This window comes from Bombyx mori, chromosome 23 (genome assembly GCF_030269925.1).
Source record: "Bombyx mori chromosome 23, ASM3026992v2".
In the NCBI taxonomy this organism is placed as follows: Eukaryota; Metazoa; Arthropoda; class Insecta; order Lepidoptera; family Bombycidae; genus Bombyx; species Bombyx mori.
Genome location: NC_085129.1, coordinates 19769263 through 19794128, shown reverse-complemented (window position 1 = coordinate 19794128; position 24866 = coordinate 19769263). Strand labels below are relative to the sequence as shown.

Sequence of the window (24866 nt, the reverse complement as noted above, 5' to 3'; positions counted from 1 at the left end):
TCAGGACTACAACCGCTTAGATTTTACTGCTTTCTATGATATTCAAAACAAATCTGACGCGAAGGAGTGGACGGAAGATAAGCAATGGCGAGGTTTTTATCATTTGTATTCGTAAGGTCAATTTTACGAAGCACATTACGCAATTATATACAAAAACTAATTGACAATAATACTGGCCGGAACAAACGTCAAGTGATCTGACGTAGGCGTCACACGATGTTGAGCTGGGGTTTGTCATGTGCAACTCGCCTTCTTCAAACGAGGCTTGTGGAGAGTACTTAACGGTAGGCAGCGGCTTGGCTCTGCCCCTGGCATTGCTGAAGTCCATGGGCGACGGTAACCACTCACCATCAAGGGCTGTATGCTCATCTACCTACATGGGCAATAAAAAAAAATACAAAGATATAAAGCGTCGATCTACTGAGTAATTCCAACCGCTCGGTGGAAGATTTTCTCTATAGTCATCCCTAAATAATGATAACAACAACCTCAAAAAGGTTCGTTCAGCGCGAAATGAAATTAAAAGTTTTTATTTTTGTTATTTTTTATTGCTTAGATGGATGGACGAGCTCACAGCCCACCTGGTGTTAAGTGGTTACTGGAGCCCATAGACATCTACAACGTAAATGCGCCACCCACCTTGAGATATTAGTTCTAAGGTCTCAATATAGTTACAACGGCTGCCCCACCCTTCAAACCGAAACGCATTACTGCTTCACGGCAGAAATAGGCAGGGCGGTGGTACCTATCCTGGTATGGTCCTACCACCAGTAAGATACTTTTCAATTTCTAACAACAAATTTTTGCTGTAAGAAATTCGTTGGCAGTCCTACACGGAAACAATCGATTCATATTGAAACAGAAATCGATAGTATTGCGCGAGTAGTAGTGTGGGCGTGACGAGAAAATTAATTAATAATAGCCCACTGAGTTTCTCGCCGGATCTTCTCAGTGGGTCGCGTTTCCGATCCGGTGGTAGATTCCGCGAAGTAATGCTCTTGCTAGGATTCGTGCTAGCAACGTGGTCAGGTTTGAGCCCCGCAAGCTCACCTACTAGTTAGGGTTACGCTGAAATGGCTTCTCAAGGCCATTCGCTTAGGAAAAAACAAATTGAATAATATGACATTAATAATCAAAACGGAAAAATCTTTATTTAGAATTTAACTAGCACTCCGACTAACGATTAATTTGGCGGTCCCTGCGAAAAGTAATTCAAAACGTGTCGGGTCTTGTAAAATGCTTTTTAAGATACAAACGATTTATCGATCCGTAACATTGTTTTAAAGGTCTTCCAACACGGACACGTCTTCGTCTATCAATTCAAGACTTTTTTATTTTTTTCGGGTCGGGTACCTAACCTCCTACGAGGTCCCCGCGCATAAGGGGCGCGCGGGGTATGTGAGACTCAACGATCTGCATGGTCTTGTGAGCAGACCGCGGGCCCAAGGATTTTAGGGTCCACCCACTAAACGACTCCCCTGCACTCTTAAACCCGACGACCGATCCCCTCCGAGGTCAGAACCCGAATGAGGTAGGGGAGTTACCGCGGTCAACACTACAACCAGACGGCGCAGCTCACCCCAAGGACGCCCAGCCGACGGAGCCTTCGATGCGAATCGAAGGCTCTGAAACGTCGGCCGTCTCGGTACGGCAGCCCATTAGGCCGCCCAGATGGTGCCGCTGGTGTCCCAGAATACCTCGCTGGACTAGAACCAGCATGCCGGGTCGGAACGCGATACACCGCCAAGCGGTCGCTCTATTTACTCCTCGGCAGCGCGGTAGAGTGCTGGTAACGTGCCGTGCGGCCTCTACCCCCTCAGGTCGCCCCTTGACCTTCACCGGGGGAATTCAAGACATATTTGTTTTGCCCTTTTAGGCAGACGAGCCTATGGTCCACCTGATGGTGAGTGATTACTGTCGCTTGACTTCAACAATACCATGGGAAGAGTCAAGCAGCTACCTGCTTTAAGTACTCCCCAAAAAACGCTATTATCTACCAGGTTTTTCGATTTTCACACTTCACTAGTTTTCGATATTTCTTGCGAGTAGACGGGTAGACGGTAAACGGATCACGGGTAGACTAAAGACTGCGGGATATTAGGAGCCCACATATCTGTCTACCCTCATTATAGTCCGTTGTTATCGCTGGACCTCACTGCCTTCACGCGAAACTTGGAGTGTCGACAGTTTCTCAACGAGCACATTGCTATTCGCTAAGCTGCAAGCTATAACATAGGTTGAAGTTATTTTTTGTTAACCGAGGAGACTGCATCACGGATCACCCGATGTTAAACAGATTTCGGGACCGGAGTAGAGTTCTCCATTGTTCTTAATCCTGTTGATCCTACCAGGATATTAGTCAGAAACAATAACATAATTGTATCAACGTCGGTCGGCAAATTTTTGATTTATTGCCTAGATGGGAGGTCTGGTTCATGGTTCACCTGTCTTTTAGTGGTTAACGGAGTCCATAGATACCTACGACGTAAATGCCACCACCACCAATCCACCTTGAGACATGAGTTCTAAGATCTCAGTTTTCACAGCACAACGGCTGCTCCGCCCTTCAAACCGAAACGCATTACTGCTTCACGGCAGAAAGAGGCAGGGCGGTGGTACCTACCTGTGAGGACTCACAAGACGTCCAATCACCAGTAATAACGCAAATTCTATTTTTGCGGGTTTCATTTTTATTACACGATGTTATTCCTTCACCGTGGAAGGCCATCGTGAACAATTGTCAAGTACGTATTTCATTAGAAAAATTGGTACCTTCCTGCGGGATTCGAACACCGGTGTATCGCTTGATACGATTGCACCGGGCGACTTATCCTTAGACATAAAATAGTTCAAGCGAAATGAAAGCGTTCAAATAATTACGTTTCTTGTGTGTTTGTTCTACAGGAGACAAAATGGAAAACACGAAATCACCAAGCGAAGCGCCAATAAAGAAAACCGGGTCACGACTGAACGAGCGCGCACCCCGCATCACGCTGCAGCATTTAGACAAGCTCGGCCATGGTCTGGAGAAAGTCGGCCATCTCGTTGGCCAAACGTTGGACCAGCGTTCCGTGCTGGATCGGATTACCTTTGAAACGGAGAGGCTGAGTCACAGCGAAGCGTCGTCGAGACGTAACAGCGACGATGGAGGCAGATCCAACAAGGAAAGTCTTAGGGCAGGTTTGTGCTTTGTTAGTCTTGTTCTAGTATCGACAGCAGGAATCGCCTACCCTGCTCTAGTTCTAACCTGGAGATCGGACGTCAGGTGATAGTGTGTAAGGTAATTCACTTGGTGGGTAGGACGCGAAAATATCCTTAAGCCCACAGTACCCTCGCAACATTTGCCGACCCTTAAGATCCACATACCCCAACACTGTCTCTTCCTTTGGATGTCGTCAAAGTCGACTAAGAGACTCGCCAGAATATGGGCACTAGTGTTCTCTGAATATTACTCCAACATACGGCAATCACCAATTGGCGTTTACTGACCATTACGTACCCAAATGCACCGCACGGGTTGGCGGTACCTTTTATATGTCGTTAGGAGTACCAGTTTGAACGAGGAGACAACAAGTATAAAAGGTTTAATTAATTCACCACGGAATTCGTTTGTGAACTATTCTTAAGTTTGGCTTGAAACGTATTGCATTAGAACAATGTGTGCCCGTCTGCGGGGTCCTAACACTGGTATAGCTGCCTCTCTCAATGCGAATTAACCGACCGTTTTGTATAAGTGTGGCCTAACGGATAACACGTCCGGTGCATTCGTGTTGAGCGATGCACCGGTGTTCGAATCCCGCAGGCGGGTACCAATTTTTCTAATGAAATACGTACTCAACAAATGTTCACGATTGATTTCCACGGTGAAGGAATAACATCGTGTAATAAAAATGAAACCCGCAAAATTATAATTTGCGTAATTACTGGTGGTAGGACCTCTTGTGAGTCCGCACGGGTAGGTACCACCACCCTGCTTATTTCTGCCGTGAAGCAGTAATGCGTTTCGGTTTGAAGGGTGGGGCAGCCGTTGTAACTATAATTGAGATCTTAGAACTTATATCTCAAGATGGGTGGCGCATTCACGTTGTAGATGTCTATGGGCTCCAGTAACCACTTAACACCAGGTGGGCTGTGAGCTCGTCCACTCATCTAAGCAATAAAAAAAAAAAAAAAAAAAAAAAAAAAAAAGTGTATTTCAAGGTGGGTGGCGGATTTGCGTTGTAGATGTCTATGGGCTCCAGTAACCACTTAACACCAGGTTAGCAATAAAAAAAAATAAAAAAGCTCGCGAACTGGAAAGTAATCGTTACGTCCGAAATCATGAAATGAGAAAAACAGTTTTAGCTTTTAGTAAAATCTGGAAAAACCTGTTACATAATAATAATGAGTGGGAACAAATAGCGCACGGCCCCAAATTACGATTCTCTGTGCTATGAGTATCACTACATATACGTTTAAATATATACATAAATAGACAGGGCCGAATTTAAACTTAAAGCCGCTCCCAGGCACCGGAAAAAGATCCGCGCCAATACTGGAATTTTACTTATAGCCCGAGAGCCCGTGGGCGAGTACCTGTATGTATTTGACCAGACCTGAATTTTTGTAAATTATATTTTTTTCATTATTTATATTTAGTAAATTATAAATCTAATTTAACTTCACGAGCTAAGAAAATGTTACAATAAATCGGAAATTTTAATACGCTTTTATTAGCTTCAGACGTATGTATGTAACGGAAACTTTGAACATGATTTTGACCCCCTTCAAAGCGTCGGATTAACTCGTAATTTGGTGTACTTATTAAGGACCGATTACAACTCAATATAAAAAAAATATTGAAAAAATTGAAATTCGACTAAAAAATGAAAAATAAATAATAGTTTAAAAAAACTAACAAAATACGCTTTTATAGAAAATCCAAGTAAAAAATAGAAAATAAATTTTAATAAATTTGAATTAAAAATAGTGTAAGAAAAAATGATCTTATTGTAAAAAAGCTTGGGGTGCTTTTCAGGATATAATTAAAATAACCCTTCTACTCATATCTGTTCATAAAATATTTATAACTACTGATACTATGCACCCCACGATTTTTTTACAATAAAATCATTTCTTCCTACAATATTTTTAATTCAAATTTACAAAAAAAAAATTCTTCTATTTTTATTTGGATTTTCTATAAAAGCGTATTTTGTTAATTTTTTTAAACTATTATTTATTTAATTCAATCTCCATTGTGCCGTGTTACAGACGGCACTAACTCGGAGCCTCCCACGGCCAACGTGACCAATCAGAACGCGTGGAATGACCTCGCCAGCTCCACGTCTACGACCAGAACTGAATTGAGTCTATCAGACAGCGCAATGGACGAGGTAATTTTTTTTTTTATTGCCCTTGTAGGCAGAAGATTATACGGCCCACCTGATGGTGAGGTGTTACCGTCGCCCATGGACTTCAGCAATGCCAGGGGCAGAGCCAAGCTGCTGCCTACCGCTTAATACTCTCCACAAGCCTCGCTTGAAGAAGGACATGTCATAGTGCTCGGGAAACACATATTAAACTCACTATCATTAAGGTAATTAAAAAATTTTTTTTTGGATGAAGTAGTCATTACTGGTGGCCCAGAGGCATTTCCAGTTTCACCAGGGCAGGTGGGCAAGCAAAGGCTCAGCCAGGAGGGGTGGGCTTTACTAACAGTTGCCCGAGCGCCTCCAAAGGAGACCTAACAACTCAAGAGCAAACTGCTTCGTGAATGAATCTACTACCAGATCGTAATCACGACCAGCTAAGAAGATCCGGCGAGAAACTCACCGCGCTGATGCATGAGTTAGGTTGCACGTCGAACTCTTTGCCGAGTTCCACGAGTACGGTTACCGGGGTTCCTAAGCCTGCTCCCAGTATTAGAGCTGAAGGCATCTAATACAAGAGTCATTGGATCTGATGGATCAATTAGAATGTGTTAAAGAATCTATGCTCGCGTGATTGTGTGTGACCTAGAACAGTTTTTTCTGTAGATGAATAATAGATCTTATCTATTCTATATAATGCGAAGCGCATATAGACATATCAATATCGAAGTCTAAATTATAATTACAATTAAACAGATTTTGATCTCACGGTGGTATCTATCGATGTGAAGATAGCACAGCCTTATATAGCACCCTCATCCCTTCACGTGGACGACTTGAGGCTACTTAGGGATTCACCAGACAATGGACAGCAGTGTTCTCTTTGTACCATAATGCATTTCCAAGCGGCATTTACTTTGGTAGGGCGTATTAAAAGCCTTCAAGATTAGGTACTACCATTCTCGCTATTTTGATTTGTTAAACAATACAATTCAGACTTCAACCTCAAGCCTCAAGGGAGTATTCACTTCATGATGTCTATGGACTCTAATTTTTATTCGATTCACACTTGACAAATTGAGCGCTATGTGGTATTGAAGGGCATAGACTTAACGCATCTTACGATGCCCCACGATCTATCCCTACTGTTTACTGCACTAATTTAAGGAATCTTCCACTTTAATCCTGATTTTGTCACTACACCACAGTACCACCACCACACCCAACTCCTCAAACTCACCTCCACTTCACGCGCCGACTTGTACCGTCCTCCTTTACTTGCACGAAGAGACCTATTAGGAGCTGGTTTTCTCGCTGCGAAACTTGTCCAAAGAAAGCTACCGATCCCGCGATCTTGAACTATCACGATGTTCGATCCACGAAACTCCAAGCATTCTTTCATCTTAGTCTCATAGAACCACTTTACACTAGCCATCTAGGCAATATATAAAACTCGATTCGGTATACAGGCTTCAGATCCTCGCCGTAGGAGCCACGAGTCGGCCCTACCAGGTACTCCGATGCACGCCAGAACAATGTGGAAATCAACTGACTCGCTCGCCCCGGAGTCGGCGTTTGGAACCTCTCTGGCAGACATCATGGAAAGCCCTGCTAACAAGGTAAGGGCATATCGGTCTTATTTGCCGAGAGCTTTGTGGACGAGTGTGAAAAATTTGTGTGGTCTTCAATAGACTCCGAGAAGCGGATTTCCTGGCACTTTCCCATGACGAGTTTACACGTCAAACTTAATTGACTGGTTAAAATCCTGACACCTCTCCGTATCGTGTAAACACTCTTCTTTTTCTCCACCTTATCCCTAGGTGGGGTCGGCACAGCTAATTTTTCTCTTCCATTCTATTCTATCAGCCGTCATCTTAACACTCATTCTTCTCTCTCTCATATCGTCATTCACACACTCCATCCATGTCTTCTTCGGTCGACCTTTTCCCCCTATACCTTGCACTACCATTTCCATATATCTCCTAGACATATGCATCTTCTCTCTACGCATCACATGTCCACACCACGCTAACCATACGCTCTTTATTTTGTTGCTTACCGGGGCTACTTTCACACTTCCTCTCGTGTCGTCATGTATACACGTCAAACTTAATTGACTGGTTAAAATCCTGGCACTTATCCGTGACGAGTATACACGTCAAACTTTAATTGACTGCTTAAAATCCTGGCACTTCTCCGTGTCGAGTATATACGTCAAACTCAATTGACTGATTAAAATTCTGGCACTTCTCCATGACGAGTATATACATCAAACTTAATCGACTAGTTAAAATCGTTCATAGCCTAAATATTGCTTGGGTGAATAATTCTGTTATTAGTGTAGTACCATTTTCGTGTGATTTGAAGTATCATTTCTCCTACTTTACACAACATATGTTTTACAGAGCATACCCATTGAAACGGAAGATAATAAGGTACATGTCTGTTTGTGAACGTCCCCTTCTACTATATGCTCTTCCTGTATCTATATATCTGTGTAACGGAATCTTTGAACGCATTTTATACAGTCTTCAAGACGTCCTTAACTAAATAGTTTGCAAACGCGCCAAGGACTGATGTCGATATAATATCCCTGTTATATCGACATAACTAATAGAATAGTATTCTAAGTTTACCATTTTTTTAGTTGCACTTTTTTTAAATTGGCTTGACGAACTCACAGCCCACCTGGTGGTAAATGGTTACCGTAGCCCATAGACATTCACAACGTAAATGCAGTCACCCACCTTGAGACATGAGTTTTAAGGTATCAGTATAGTTATAATGGCTGGACCATAGGCAAGGTAGTGGTACCTCGTGCGGACTCACAAGAGTTCCTACTACCAGTGCCACTACCAGAATGCAGTGATTAGTTTAAGTTATGGTTCAGTTTGGTATAATAGCGTGTTTTTATACGACAGCCTTGCGAAGGAGGAAGGTTTTTATCCGAACGTAAAAGTATTTGGATGCGTGGGCGCTTGCCTAATTCATTGGCACGCGTCACTAATTAAGCCTTTCGTTTGACTTCAAGTGATTCTAAGGTTTTGAAGTTGATGAAACTTACGCTACAATTCGGTTATTGTAGAGTAGTTACCGAGGGAACTTGTGCTCGTGTCGCCGGCGGCCGCCGATTCGGCGTCTTTGGGACGGCGGGATGGATGTAATGTGCTCTGCGTCAACCCTGTCCCGCCGTCTCAATAGCCCTGACTGGGCTTCGGCCCGGTCCGAGGTAGGGCGCCAGTTGTGAGCGGCAGGAATTTTTAGTGAGGTTCAACTCCCACATACCCCACCTGCCGCGCGGGTGGGGTACCGGAGATTGTCTCCTGTGAAAAAAAAAATGGTAGAGTAGTTAGATACAGCTCAAAGTTATGAGTTTATTAAAAAAATGAAGGGTCGTGAAGTACTGCAAAATTTTAGTATAGGCGCTAACTAGACCCGCAGGGAACAATAACGAGAATCAAACAGTACCGTCCCGACAGATCCACCTCCGAGAAGACATCAGATCCATCCATTCGGACAGCTCCGACGAAAGGAAGCCGCGCGGATGGCGCTACGTCAGAAACCTCACTTCGGCAGCGGGGGGGCTCGTTAATAAGACCAAGGACGCTGCTGCTTTGCCCGGTACACCCTTGCCCAGTTTCCAGGTGCGAAATTCTGATTTGAACCTTCATAACCACATTTTAGGCACTATTTACTAACTGGTTCCTTATACTACTCTACTCGTCGAACTCGGCAAAGAGCACGACGTGCAATCTAATCTATACATCAGCCCGCTGAGTTTCTCGACGGATAAACTCAGCGAGTCGCTAATCCGAATCGCATTCGCGAAGCAGCTGCTCTTGAGTTGTTAGATCTCCTTCGGAGGCGCTCGGGCAGCTGTTAGCAAATCCCACCACGCTTGGCTGAGTCTATGCTCGCTAACCTGTCCTGGTGAAACTGGCCTCCGGGCCACCAGTAATCTTTCTTTCATACGATGCTTAGTTTTAATCAGGTGCCGGTATTCCGACGTTGTGAGAGAAATCTGTCTATCCTCTTTCATTCTTAGGCTACTTTTGACGTTGCCACTGGATACAACGTTATGTAGGGCAGAGATAAAGTGCTCTATGTAAATGAAAAAGTGTCTATGGCTTAAAGCTCGTACATTCATATCGTACCACTTGACAAGGCGGACCAGCCTTGGTGTTATATTAATAAGACTTTAGCCTCATGTCTCAATTTGGCTCCGGTGACCGACAATGACCCGACGGACCTTACTAACGCAGGTAATAAATGAATAAGAGACACCAAAAATTTGATGTAAGATATTAATTATCAAGACCGCCCCTTGCCTCTTGGAATGGGAAAGTCGTAAAAAAAATCCCTACCTAAGCTTATGGCCTTGAGAGAACCTTTCAGCGTAATCCTAACAAATAGGTGAGCTCGCAACATCGCTAACACTAACCGGAGCAAGAGCAGTGCTACGCAGAATCTACCACCGGATCGGAAACGCGACCCACTGAGAAGATCAGGCGAGAAACTCAGTGGGCTGTGTCTGTAGGTTAATTTACTCGCCGAGCCCTTCCTCGGAAGTGACGGGTTCGACGAGAACGATGACTTGTGCCTGAGGAACCTAAATGCACCGTTAGTGGATCGGAAGGATCCGAAATGACGTGATCTCGTAGTAAAAGACGAACTGAACATTAAAATTCCTCATTATCTAGTCATCCTCCGCTGCAGCTGAGTATCAGGTTATAATATAATAATAATAAGCCTTTTATTCAGGTTAAAAAAATAAAATTCTTGTACCATCAACGGCTATGTGATTTTATATTACCAAGTGAGCAAATGTTAGCAACTTCATGTGACATCTTGAAGTCAGTGAAAATGACGTTCAAACATTCCGTTACACAGATATATAATTACAGGACGAGCCAATGAAAACGTTTTAAAAGACACTACTAACTTTTTTTTTTATTGCCGTATAGGCAGACGAGCATACGGCCCACCTGATGGTGAGTGGTTACCGTCGCTCATGGACGTCAGCAAAGCCAGGGGCAGAGTCAAGCCGCTTCCTACCGTTGATTAAATGGTTTCTTCACGTTTCAGTCCAAGCCGGAGGACCAGGCCCCGGAGAGCCCGAACAAACCTGACAGGAAGCACTCGCTCCCGAGAAATCCGAAGGAAAAAGACGAAAGCCTTGGCGAAACAAACCCTGAAGTGAGTTTTGGAATGATTATGGGTCATACGTACAAATAGTGCATTGAATCTCGAACATGAAGGTAGTTCTAGTGATTCCAACTACAACACTAAAAGACTAGGAATGACTCATACTTGGGTTGTGCGTTGTCGGCTTAGCTTAACGACCCCATCTCGTGCGTGTCTTAAGTAGATTATTGAATAGAGAATTAGCAACAGTGCTCTCTGAGTATTACGATAGCGTAATTAAATGTAAATTAAAATTGTTTATTTCAAAAACACAGTCCATGTCCAGATGTACGTCCGCCTATCTCGTTCTCTGGATATTTCTAATAACACGGTAGAACATTAGGATGTAAGATCCGCTTTTTAATACAATGTTTACCACCGTCACTGCGAAATGAGGTTGAGTAAGCCTCGTACTCTCCCTCCCTCGCCTCCCTCGCCGTTCGCTAACAAGAACCTAGACTGTAGGTTTAGGAAAGAGATGGATATATATCTAAAAGGTACTATTGGTAGGTAAACGACAAAGGGAAGATCTTGCACCGAGCGGGTATTATTGCTCTAGACCGCTCCCTTATCTTGAAAATGTCGTAAACGAGATTCAGGCATCTGTCAAATATCTTGTATTTTTTTTTATTGCAGCCCACCTGGTGTTAAGTGATTACTGGAGCTCATAGACATCTACACCGTAAATGCATCACCCACCTTGAGATACGAGTTCTAAGGTCTCAGTATAGTTACAACGGTTGCCCCACCCTTCAAACCGAAACGCATTACTGCTTCACGGCAGAAATAGGCAGGGCGGTGGTACTTACCCGTGCGGACTCACAAGAGGTCCTACCACCAGTACTCTGTGATGGCTACCGCCACACTATTAAGTCGGAACGCTCAATTGAAAACGTGACACATAGTCTTAGTCACCGTCGTGCCCTAAAGGTTAAGACGTCCGGTGCGTTCGTATCAAGCAATTTTTCTAATATACTTAATAAGTACTCAATTGTTTCCAGGGATTAGAACCAGAGTCTTTGATGTTTCGCGACGGCAGACGACGAATAGACATGGTTTTGGCTTACGAGGAGGAAGACTACGGGGTTATGACGGAAGCTGAGGCGAAGAAACGAGATTATAGAAGAACATTCCATGTAATGTATTTGTTAGGTCAAAAGGCGGTACCTGTCTTTCGAAACGATACCTGCTTCGTGGTTGTGTTAGACGGGACAGTGGCACCTGAAGCGATTCACAATACGCTCAAACACTGACTTTTGCGGGTAGATTTTTTTTTATAAAATGCCGCAACCCACCTTGAGACATGAGTTCTAAGGTCTCACCGTTTTAAAGTAAGCCGGCTGCCCCACCCACTTAGGTAGGGTGCCTACCCGTGCGGACTCGCAAGAGGTCCTACCATCAGTAAATAACCTAAAATATTTTTTTAAGCCACGTCACTTCTTCCTGGAAATCATTCGTAAACTCAAGTACCAGCGACTCGAATCTTATTAGCGAGGACCCTTCGCGTGCTAACTTCTAGCTTTCCAGCATCGATTGTGTATTCATGAGAAATCATTGTACTCGTGTTAGATTCAATTTTGCGGCAGACCAAACATCGGACCTAATGTAAATGTAAGGACCTAATAATGTAAGGACATTACCCTCATCCCGAGTCATTAGGTCCTATGTTTTGTCTGCCTCAAAATTCAATCTAACACCACTATAGTGAGGTGTAATGTAAGGTGATGTTCTAAAAATGCTTGGATGGACTGTGCGAAAGAGATAGATGTAGAGAGAGCTGACGCATGGTGATGACCTGTATGGAAAATGGAAAGAAACTACAAAAGGGAACATGCCTCACCGACTCCACATAGTAGGATAAAGACAAGAAGAAGAAGTTTTAGAGTAGAGAGAGAGAGAGAGAGAGAGAGAGAGAGAGAGAGAGAGAGAGAGAGAGAGAGAGAGAGAGAGAGAGAGAGAGAGAGAGAGAGAGAGAGAGAGAGAGAGAGAGAGAGAAGAATAGCAAAGTGCGCATTTTACTCCTCTTACCATTGAATAGAATCTATTAGCATCATCTAATAATTTAATAAAATATAAAATACTCAACTGATTATTACCTATTTCTACTGGATATAATTACGACAACCCGGTCCATTTTTGCCTCGAAGCAGTAATCTGTTCCCAGTTTAAAGGTCAAGCCGTTGTTATATATGTAGAACTGTGATTTAGAACTCGTGTCGCAAGGTGAATGGCTCTGGCAGCCATTTAATACCAGGTGGACCATTCAATCGTCCTTATCCAATAAAATAATGCCGGTTTTCTGTTCTTCTGAGAACTTCGTAAACTCAGTCAATCAGTTCAATCTACCAGTCGCAAGTGCCATTCCCACATCTCCGACTGTAATCGAAGAAATTTTACAGGAAAATTTGATTAAGGAAGGCTTAGAACTGGAGTTGGAGAACAAATGCCTGTCTTTTGACGAGAAGACCTGGTTCTTGAAGATCCACATACCGTGGAAGACCGAGATGAGACTGGCCGAGGTTATTGGCATGAAGCTACCGACTAAGAGGTTCATATCAATATCTGTCCGAGCTTGGGTGAGTTTGTCCTTATATAGAAGTCAGTCATCAGTTTGGTACAGAGGCTGTGCCACCTCACAAACCAGAACGCAGAATGGCTTAGCGGCTGAAATAGACAGAACGGTGGCTCCGACTCACCCATCAACATTTGGTCTATATTAATTGGTTACATCAAAACCGGACCATCAATAGACCCGATCAAAAATAAACAAAGATAAACCCAAGCAATCGTATCTTTGTAAATACAATCCATCCATATCCATATTATCTTTCGTTAGAGCGACGAGAAGCAAGTAGAGAGAGACAAAAGATGGTATTCAAAATGGCGTCGGATATGGAAGCAGATTTACGAGTACGAGCACAGTAGGATCGAGCCTGAACCTTCCTTCTACGCGGCCACAGAAAACAAATGCGTTAGGAGAGAAGAACAGTATGTATGAATGTTTCCTAACTTTAGTTAGAAACTTTTTTTTATTGCTTAGATGGGTGGACGAGCTCACAGCCCACCTGGTGTTAAGTGGTTACTGGAGTCCATAGACATCTATAACGTAAATGCGCCACCCACCTTGAGATATAAGTTCTAAGGTCTGAAGTATAATTACAATGGCTGTCCCACCCTTCAAACCGAAACGCATTACTGCTTCACGGCAGAAATAGGCAGAATGGTGGTACCTACCCGCGCGGACTCTCAAGAGGTCCTACCACTAGTAACCAGTAACCTCGAGGGGTTATGGTAACTTCACCACGTGAGTTCAACGGGGCTTAGCTTAAAGGACTTTGCTAGCATTTGCAATCTCGGACCTTTCCGTAACTACATAAGACAGCATTGGAACAATACTTCGTGACATCCCTTAACATGGTCGCTGCTAACAAAATTAATGATGCAGTTCACGCACCAGGCGTCGACGCCGTAGACAGGTCCTAATAGATCCTTTTGGTCTTCTCTCTATACTGTTGCTAGCTGATAATACTGCTAAATAAATGTTCCACCAAAGTACAACTTAAAACTGTATTAGCACTTAGAACACTTAAATATTCTCAATCCGCTTCTTCCGCTTCGCTTCAGGTGATTCGTTCGCTGTTTCGCTTCGAATAGTTCCGATTACTAACTGACTGCGTGCCATCTCTGCAACGCTTTTATAGTTGAGACGAAATCCCTAGAATCATCGAGAATATTCCACAAAAGTCTAGTATTGTGTGTTTCCGCTATCTGACAATAGATGGCTTATAATTCTCGAGCGTTCTAGATGCTACTAGATCCTTCGATATTCGTTCGACTATTCGGCGATAGATGGCGTTACTCTTACCGGAGTAACAGTACTACCGCTAGCAGCAACCAAAGAAATCGTCATACTCGTCAAATAGTGACATTTAGCCCATAGCATCATCCTCTTTAATTTCCCGGCGGATCTCAGCGGTTCGCAATCTGGTGGTAATTACACCCTCAGCAGTTAATTCTGAGCTGTTAGCAAACTCTCTCCGGCCGAGCCATAGCTTGTTCTCTCCACCCGGCTTAGCTAGAAAGGTTACGGAGCCAAAATATATTGCTATCACGTCATAATTTTCGGTTTTTATTGGTATAGATAGCAGGGCTCATGAATCTCCTAATAATAAGTAGCTAGCAGAGCCCATGGATATCACGTCATTGTCTCAACCAACCGTGTAGAAGTAAAAAGCAGCATTTACCTTAACACCGACGCGGTGACGGTTCCTTAGCGCGTATAGTCTTCGTCACAACGTAGGAATACTTCGTTTGAAGAAGTACGCGTCATGACGCTCATTATGACCCTTGTGATCTGTTCCAGGTTTCTGGTGAAAGACCGTCACACCCAGTTCTCGCCGGCACAGAGAAGTCTATTGGTGATGCAGATATTATTAAGAGTTAGATATGACAATACTGAAACTAAGGTGAGGGTGTATTGGTGGTAAAGATTTTAGTCAAGAGTAGGTTTGGTTGGTCTCGGCTTAGGGCTAGACAGCCTTGGTTGTACCATAAAATTAAGACTTAGACCTTATGGCTGGCGACATATATTCTATGTCTATAGATTTGGGTGTCTATGCTTCGAGAACTCGGCATCAAGCAGCGTTTATTATCTTTGGTATAATCTCGTATCCTCACCTTTTTGGTGACGTATGCCGTCGAGGCTATTGAGCGACTTGTGGTCCAAGAAAAGGTTGAGGGTACCACGCCACGAGGTAGATCGCCTATGTGATGGACTGATCAGATAAAAGCGTCAGTAAATGACTCATCATCACATGAACATGAGTGCACGAGGAAGGCGGCCATCAGATGTTCCAAGTTCCTTTCTGTTTCTGAACGACCTTGTATACTTTCCAGATGGGCATACGGAGGCTACTGAACGACGGGACATATCTAGGATGCTTCCCCCTCCACGAGGGGAGGTACGACACTGACTCGGCCGACGGTACGGTCACCGATCGAAGAGTGAGTCTCATGCACCTATCAAAGGTCGAATCTGCGTCATAAAAGGAACTCTACAAAGCGTCTTTTCTCTCTTTCTAGCACAGGTGAACGATCTCGCGGCTCACTTAAGTTAGGCCCATAGGCATCGCAACATGACCTCGTCACATACCTTGACACTTGAGGTCGTTTTAATTGTGTGGTCGAATCTGATATTCGAAGTAAATCTGAAATTTGAAGGGTGGAACAATCGTTGTAAAATATGATTAACGATTCGAGCTCAAGTTGTTGACAGCATTCGCATTACCGTGAGGTCGCTCACTTGTGTACGAATAAAAAACAGTTTTACAACTTCTCGAATATGTGAATATGAATTTTGACTTCCACGGTAAAGGAATAACATCGTGTAATAAAAATTCAACCCGCAAAATTATAATTTGCTTAATTACTGGTAGTAGGACCTCTAGTGAGTCTGCACGGGCAGGTACCACCGCCCTGCCTATTTCTGCCATGAAGCAGTAATGCGTGCTTCGCTTTGAAGGGTGGGGCAGGGTAGGTGGCGGCATTTACGTTAAAGCATCTAAGCAATTAAAAAAATGTCCACGCAATGATTGACTTGTATGAGCGACGGTAGACATTAACTAAACTGCACGCAATGTATTAGGAAATCAACACAGGGTCAATGCTCCATGTTCACGCGTCTACACTCCCGGTTCACAAAACATCAGTCGGCAAACGGCAAAGCTTAGCAAATACTTTTCCTTTAATAGTTTCATCTTTCAGTTGCTGTACTTAGAATGGGCCAGACCCTCGAAATGGTTCAAGAAGCAGCCCCTCTGGCTGGTCCGAAGATATTTCGGGGACAAAATTGGCCTGTACTTCTGCTGGTTGGGGTTCTACACGAAGATGCTGTACGCTCCGGCCATTGTCGGGACGCTGTGCTTTCTGTACGGACTGGCCAGCATGGAATCTGGTGATAACATTCCTAGGTAATCTTTGTTGGGTATGTGGATTAACAACAACGTCACAGTCTACATTTACACATCTCAATTGGACCACGGCTGCCCCGCCCTTCAAGCCGAAACGCATTACTGCTTCACGGCAGAAGTAGGTAGGGCGGTGGTACCTACCCGCGGGGACTTACAAGAGGTCCTACCACCAGTAAAAATTCACGGGGCTCAACCTGAGAGGATTATCACCATCTGCCTTAATAGAGCAGTGCTTCGCTGGTTCTACCACCAGATCGAAATCGCGACCCATTGAGAAGATACGTTTCGGTTTGAAGGGTGGGGTAGCCGTTGTAACTATACGGAGACCTTAGAACTTAGATCTCAAGATGGGTGGCGCATTTACGCTGTAGATGTCTTAACACCAGGTGGGCTGTGAGCTCGTCCACCCACCTAAGTAATAAAAAAAAAGTGTCTATCGGGCCGTTAAAGCTTGAATAGGTGTAGGGTAGGAAAAGTTGGTGTAATACTCTGATAACTTGGTTATTCACATACTTTCTGTCGAATGCACTCGATGGCACTGTGGCGTCATGATCACGTATACCATTGTCCATAATCTATAGTCAAATAAGCGTTGCATAACACCAGTCCGCCGTTTAAACTATCAGCAAAGTGTTTTCTTCTGCTTTATTTTGCTTTTGACTAGTAATTCCCTTTTCAGTCAGGAGATATGCGACCTCAAGGGCCCTGGGAACACCACGCTGTGCCCTCTGTGTGACAAGGCCTGCAAATATCAGACCCTGGCCGATTCGTGTCTGTTCGCCAAACTCACTTACCTCTTCGATAATCCAGCGACAGTGTTCTTCGCGATATTCATGTCTTTTTGGGGTGAGTTTTATTTTTAAATATACCTTCTCTTCTAAGCAGATGAGCTTACAGCCCACGTGACGGTGAGTGGTTATCGTGGCTTATGGACCGCAGCAATGCCAGAAGCACAGTCAGGCCGCTGCCAGTGGTACGCTCGTCTGCCCCCAAGGGCAATAAAAAAGAAAAAGTCGTAAATTCGACGATATTTTGAAAGCGCCTATAAACGTCTGGGCAGAACACCAGTCAGATGGTCAAATCTGGTTAAGGAAGTGGTTGGTAGTCTATACCATGCGGTACATGCCACCCATGATCGAACACGGTGGAGGAAACTCACATGTGGTCGCGATCCTCAGCAGTGAGGGAACGATGAAGAAGAATAACCATCTTTTAGAAGAATCGTCTACAGTATGCGACTAGGCTGTGCCTCTAGTTTTGCTGATGTCCATGGACGATGATAACTAATTCCCACCAGACGGCTTAAGTGGTCACCTGGCTACATTAATAATTTTACGCGCTGGGGTTCGAAATAAATAAAATTCCACCAAAGTACAACTAAAAACTGTATTCAACACTTAGAACACTTTAAATTGCTCAATTCGCTTCTACAGCTTCCCTTCAGATGATCCGTTCGCTGTTTCGCTTGGAGTAGTTCCGATGGACTGCTGCATGCCATATCTGCAATGCTTTTATAGACACCACATCCCTAGAATTATCGAGAATATTCCACACATCTCTAGTATTGTGTTTCCGCTATCTGACAATAGATGGCGTTGTTCTTCTCGAGCGCTGTAGGTGCTACTAGATCCTTCGATATTCGTGTGACTATTCGGCGATAGATGGCGTTACTCTTACCGGCATAACAGTAATAAAAAGCCTACTAGATGGATTAAAAATAGCATTTATTGTATTCGCTTATGTATTATTTAGCCACAACATTTCTGGAGCTCTGGAAGAGGAAGCAGTCCGTGCTGAGATGGGAGTGGGACTTGGGTGGCGTCGACTATGTACGTTTGTTTCGACTTTAATAACCGGTAACAAATCAAGGGACGCAAATTAGGATTTGTAATGGGTATCAGAGACTGACACACATACATACTTATATACGTTTAAATTCATATATAGATAATAAACACCCAGATACAGAGCAAACATACCTGTTCATCACAAGAATGTTTGCCCGATGCGGGAATCGAACCCCTGTTATGCATCAATCAGGACCGCTAGCTACTTGTACCACAGAGTCAGTCAAACAACAACAACATTGATATTATTGATGACATTGATGATATTATTCATAGACTAATCATCCCCTATGGGTATTCCTCAAACTATTTTCATTTCTGTCCTATTACGCATCGAAAATGCACCCCCATATGTCACGTGGATCGTGAGTTCTGACCTTTCAGACTTTCGCAAAAGTGTACAATGCATGACCCGCTTAATCCAGGACGAGGACCCTCGGCCAGAGTTCGAAACCTCAGCGAAGACATTCCGCACCAACCCTGTGACCAGGGAGAAGGAGCCTTATCTACCAGTCTGGCAGAAGACCATGAGATACATCGCGACGAGCAGCGCAGTTTTGTTCATGGTAAAGGATTTTTTGGTGCTCACAAGAACCATGACAGGGACATGGTCTAAGCTGTTCAGAGAGCGAGAAAGAGGGGAGTTAGACAGAGAAAGGAAAAGGGTATAGAGAGAGAAGGAGAAAGGGTATATCGCTTACATCCAAACACCCAATTTACGAAGCCCATAGTTTACTTGTACACCTCTTAATCAAATAGAGTTTATCTATACTGGAGCCACTGCGTTCATTCGCAGTGCGTTTCCAGAGATGCTTTTTGCCACGTACCATCCGGCTATGGAATGAGCTCCCCTCCACGGTGTTTCCCGAGCGCTATGACATGTCCTTCTTCAAATGAAGCTTGTTGAGAGTATTAAGCGGTAGGCAGCAGCTTGGCATTGCTGACGTCGATGAAAGACGGTAATCACTCACCATCAGTTGGGCTGTATGCTCGTCTGCCTACAAGGGCAATAAAAAAAGACAAAAAACAAAAGCTTTCATATCGAATTCCCAAAAAGATACGGTAGGTGTCTCTGTATATTCTAATAGGTCTATCAAAGTAGAAAAAGCCTAGAAATTAAATAGAAAATTTATAGATTGAAAGGATCGTGATGTGGAATCTTTGGCACAGATCGCGATCGTGATGGGAGCGGTCCTCGGGACCATCATCTACAGGATCTCCATGGTGTCAGTCATCTACGGTGGCTCGGGGTTCTTCATACAGCGGCACGCAAAGATCTTCACCGCCATGACAGCAGCCCTGATCAATTTAATCATCATCATGATTCTGACCAGGGTACGTAAAATTCGCCTGCGTAAGAATTTCAGAGTACCAGTATCAAGATGACTTACACTGTGTTTATTTAATTTTGTCTGTCAGGACATCCACCAGAGTCCAATCAGACTTGAGGTCGAAGCCTCAACTTATATTACTTAGATGGGTGGACGAGCCCACGACCCACCTGGTGTTAACAGAGCCCATAGGCACCTACAAAGTAAATGCCGCCACCCATCTTGGGATATGAGTTCTAAGGTCTCAGTACAGTACAACGACTGCCCCACTCTTTAAACCGAAACGCATCCCGGCAGAAATAGACAGGGTGATGGTACCTACCGGTGTGGACGCACAAGACGTCCTACCACCAGTAAAGATAGTTGGTCCTGTCTGAACCTTCATCATCATCATCTTAGGCCTAACAGCCCAGGGTAGGCCTTAGCCTGTTCCAGTATATCTCTCCAGGCTGCTTTGTTCAGGGATTTCTCCTTCCAGTTCCTGACACCGATAACTTTGAGGTCGTGAGGTGAACCTTCATCCTCTTACAGATATACGCCAAGGTGGCGGTCTATCTGACGAACATGGAGAACCCTCGCACCCAAACGGAATACGAAGACTCGTACACCTTCAAAATATTTTTCTTTGAGTTCATGAACTTTTATTCTTCTTTGATTTACATTGCGTTCTTTAAGGTGAGTGAATATTTTCGTTGTCACAAACTTAACCAGAATTGTATGTTAATAAAATATACACGATCCATTACTTTATCAGTTGTATCACTAACTACGATTTACTGGTGGTAGGACCTCTTGTGAGTCCGCGCAGGTAGGTACCACCACCCTGCCTATTTCTGCCGTGAAGCAGTAATGCGTTTCGTTTTGAAGGGTGGGGCAGCCGTTGTAACTATACTTGAGACCTTATATCTCAAGGTAGGTGGCGCCTACGAATAAATAATATTTTTTATGATTTATTCGTAGGGTGGCGCATTTACGCTGGAGATGTCTATGGGCTCTAGCAACCACTTAACACCAGGTGGGCTGTGAGCTCGTCCACCCGTCTAAGCAATAAAAAAATGTAGGGTCATCTCTAATCTCAGCTTTGAGGCATCAGAGATTAAGGCCCAATTTCGATTGTTAGGCTAACACTAGTTAAGTTTATAGGAAAGAGACATAGAAACCATAGTATGGTAGGCGCCATATGGAGTAGGCGGTATCAATTTATTTAAAACGTAAGCTTTTAGTTTCTAGTACCTAATCATAGGGGAGATTTAACACCAAGTCAGAGACCGACATACCGAATGTTTCGATTCGTAACTTGTACATATGCCAAGTTATCTTGAAAATTTCGTTAGCGCGATTCAGGAATCCTTAAAATATTTTATGTTCTATGATGGCTACGGCTACGACTTAACGTGGATATGCCATTTTGAAGCCAAGACTTATGGCAATATAATGTGAACGCGTATGTGAACCTAATCTATTAGCATAACTGTCCAACCTTTATCCTTAATACTTTTACCTTCTACCTTTCTATCCCTTAAACAAGTGAACGATCTTACGGGCCACTTGATATTAAGTGATTAACGAAGTCCATGGACATCAATAATGTAAACGCCCCACTCACCTTGAGACATGAGCTCTGAGTCTCAGTTCTATGGTACAACGGCTCCCCTACCCTTCAAGCCGAAACGCGTTACTGCTTCTGGGGGGTGGCTTCCCCAAATTCAAAGACCAACTTTCTAGGGTCGTTTCTACGACTACCCCGGCGACGACCAGGCCAGGAAGTCGGAGTTCTTCAAGCTAAAAGGCGACATCTGCGATCCGGCCGGCTGTCTCTCCGAGCTGTGCATACAACTAGCCATCATTATGATTGGGAAGCAATTCTTCAACAACTTCTTGGAACTGGGATTCCCGTAAGTATGTGAGTGTTCTGTGATCGTCCCAGCAAATACACACACACACACACACACACACACACACACACACACACACACACACACACCCACACAAACACAAACTGATAAATACTTAAACAAAGAGTCACAAGCATTTGCACCTAACCCATGCAACAGCTCGCTGAGTTTCTCGCCGGATTTTCTCAGCGAGTCGCGATTCTGATCCGGTAGTAGATTCATTCGCAAAGCAGCTGCTCTTGAGTTGTTAGGTCTCCTTCGGAGGTGCTCGGGCAGCTGTTAGCAAATCCCACCCCTCCTGGTTAAGCCTTTTCTCGCCCACCTGTCCTGGTGAAACTTGAAAGGTCTCCGGGCCACCAGTAATCCTTCAATCATAAAAAAATTATTAAATGATTATACGTAACTATACTGAGACCTTGAACTTATATCTCAAGGTGGGTGGCGCATTTACGTTGTAGATGTCTATGGGCTCCAGTGACCACTTAACAACCAGGTAGGCTCATCCACCCATCTAAACAATATAAAAAAGCAATCTCGATCAAGCTTTGACCGGACTTAAGAGATTGCAGCTTTTGTCTTCTATTAACCGGCTATCCTGTTTATATTCCGTCTATTTAATGTAAAATACAATACAATCTGGACTTCGACCTCATGTCTCAAGCTGAATCGGCCTATCGCGACCTCACTACAATTAATCTTCCTTCACCCAAAATAACTAAGCAGCGTATGGACATATGTAGCGTGGGTAGGCCTCCCACAAGATGGGCCGACGATCTATTAAGGTTCGCGGGGATCCGCTAGATGCAGGCAGCGCAGGACCGGTCTTTGTGGCGAGGCTTAGAGGAGGCCTATGTCCAGCAGTGAACGTCTATGGGCTGATAAGAAGTATGGACACTTCACTCTCTGAATCCCCTCCAGCAAGTTCCACAATTGGTGGCGTCGTCGCTCGCACCGGGCCGTGACCAGGGACCCCAGCAAGCCGCACATGGCGTGGGAACAGGACTACCACCTCCAGGACCCTGGGAGGCTGGCCTTGTTCGATGAATACCTAGAAATGAGTAAGTGGAATATTATTAATCCATCAATACAATTGATATAGTTCTTTTAAAACTTCTGAGATTCAGTTGGAGCTTTAGAAATAACTGTAAAAGTCTGTTATGAGTTGACAAGCTGACGGACATATGACGTATCGACTTGGCAATTTCTTGCAGCGCGTTGAGAAAAGTGAAATCATTCAAATTTTCTGCTTTGTAGGGTAGGATTGTGTTACCCATCAATACGGGTATATAATACATTGCGCTGTAACAATACTCAGTGTACGATGCTGTCCATTATCCAGTGAATCCATCAGTCTCCTCACGAGGTCCACGGCAATATATACAGGTGGTAGGACCTCTTGTGAGTCCGCACGGGTACCACCACCCTGCCTATTTCTGCCATGACGCAGTAATGTATTTCGGTTTCGGTACTATTAAAAGTGAATGCTTAAACTCATGTCTCTTAAGTGGATGGCGGCATTAACGTGGTCTTGATATCTATGGTCTCCGGTGACCACTTAACACCAGGTGGGCCGTGGTTAAAAAAAATCTGTGAACCGTCAAGACGCATACCCCACATGCCCCCTAGGCGCGGACAACCCTATGAAGCTCGACCTCCTAGCCCCCAATCCTAACGTATAAGTAATTACTCTTTGCAGTCCTCCAATACGGTTTCGTGACGTTATTTGTGGCCGCCTTCCCGCTGGCCCCACTGTTCGCATTGCTCAACAACATAGCCGAGATCAGACTGGACGCGTACAAAATGGTGACACAGGCGAGGCGACCTCTAGCGGAGAGGGTCGAGGACATCGGAGCCTGGTCAGGAATCATACGTGCATACAAAACGGATATAGCTCAAAACAGCTGACTAGTACTCCCCCTCACAGTGAGCTCACGGGCTCAACCTAAGAGTTGTGTAACACTGACTCTAGCAAGAGCAGTCGACGTCGCCCAAAACACGTCATTACGGATCCTTCTGATCCATTAACGGTGTTTTTAGGTACCACAAGCACCAGTCACCGCCCTCGTCGAACCCGTCGACGAGCGAATTAACCCACAGACACAGCCCATTGGGTTTCTCGCTGGATCTTCTCGGTCGGTCGCGTTTCCAATGCGGTGGTTAATTCTGCAAAGCACTGCTCTAGCTAGGGCCAGTGTGCACCAGTCGGGTTTGAGCCCCGTGAGCTCACCTACATGTTAGGGTGGAGCTGAAATAGCCTCTCAAGGCTATCAGCATAATATGTGGGAAAAAAGCAAGAGCAGTGCTTCGCTGAATCTACTACCGGATCGGAATCGCCACCCATTGGGGTGAAATTCAGTGGGCAGTAGAGTTTTTACTGATGGTAAAATGTCTTTTGAGTCCACACTGGTACCACCCTGCCTATTTCTGCCGTGAAGCAGTAATACGTTTCGCTTTGAAGGGTGGGGCAGCCGTTGTACTAAACTGAGACCTTAGAACTCATATCTCAAGGTGGGTGGCGGCATTTACGTTGTGGAACTCTGTGGGCCCCGGTGATCACTGAACATCAGGTGGACCGTGAGCTCATCCACCCTTCTATGCAAAAGAAATGATATGTTTGTTTAAGTGGGGAACGATTTGAAAAAGTGTGTAGTAATTTATAGCGCTATTTTTTAAATCTTTCCATTTGCTACTGTGGCGCCACCTTAATTGGCTCTCTGTGCTCGTCCTTATCAGTTGATAAACAACAAGTAAATCATTTAGTCGCTTTCAGACTACGCTATAATATTGTTACGCGCTGGGGTTCGGGATAAATAAAATTTCACCAAAGTACAACTTAAAACTGTATTCAACACTTAGAACACTTAAGCACTTCACAAACACTTTAAAACTCTCAATTCGCTTGTTCCGCTTCGCTTCAGGTGATCCGTTCGCTGTTTCGCTTCGAGTAGTTCCGATTACTGACTGACTGCGTGCCATCTCTACATCGCTTTTATAGCCTCATCCCTAGAGTTATCGAGAATATTCCACACATCTCTAGTAGTCGTTTCCGCTATCTGTCAATAGATGGCGTTACTCTTAGCGTAGCGTAGCAATATAATAGCATATAGTGTATAGCATTATCGCGCACCATACATTGTTATGGACACATTCACACTGTACTATACTATATATTATTGGTATAGGCTGCAATACTATATAGCAATATAGTATAGCGTAGTCTGAAAGCAGCTTCACTTGAGGTCCTTTTAAACGAGACAGAGCATATGGCCAAACTGATGATCATATATTT

General features: G+C 44.2%; 1 protein-coding gene across 5 annotated transcripts in view; it reads left to right on the top strand.

Moving 5' to 3' along the window:
• Positions 1-24866, top strand: part of LOC101743796 (anoctamin-4) — a 39839-nt gene that overhangs the window by 11544 nt on the left and 3429 nt on the right. For 3 of the 5 annotated variants that reach the window (XM_062675382.1, XM_062675381.1, XM_012694423.4), the window contains exons 2-20: positions 2905-3180; positions 5254-5375; positions 6821-6970; positions 8831-8995; positions 10437-10547; positions 11537-11671; positions 12935-13111; positions 13372-13523; positions 14899-15001; positions 15432-15539; positions 16299-16504; positions 17184-17350; positions 18257-18333; positions 18777-18917; positions 19522-19686; positions 20214-20357; positions 21408-21577; positions 22496-22635; positions 23274-23433. In XM_062675382.1, the coding sequence (XP_062531366.1) occupies positions 2913-3180; positions 5254-5375; positions 6821-6970; positions 8831-8995; positions 10437-10547; positions 11537-11671; positions 12935-13111; positions 13372-13523; positions 14899-15001; positions 15432-15539; positions 16299-16504; positions 17184-17350; positions 18257-18333; positions 18777-18917; positions 19522-19686; positions 20214-20357; positions 21408-21577; positions 22496-22635; positions 23274-23433 (2861 nt within the window). In that variant the 5' untranslated portion in view covers positions 2905-2912. Of the gene's footprint in view, positions 1-2904; positions 3181-5253; positions 5376-6820; positions 6971-8830; positions 8996-10436; positions 10548-11536; positions 11672-12934; positions 13112-13371; positions 13524-14898; positions 15002-15431; positions 15540-16298; positions 16505-17183; positions 17351-18256; positions 18334-18776; positions 18918-19521; positions 19687-20213; positions 20358-21407; positions 21578-22495; positions 22636-23273; positions 24864-24866 lie in introns of those variants that run through there. The other 2 variants (XM_062675383.1, XM_012694427.4) reach the window with 2 other exon arrangements.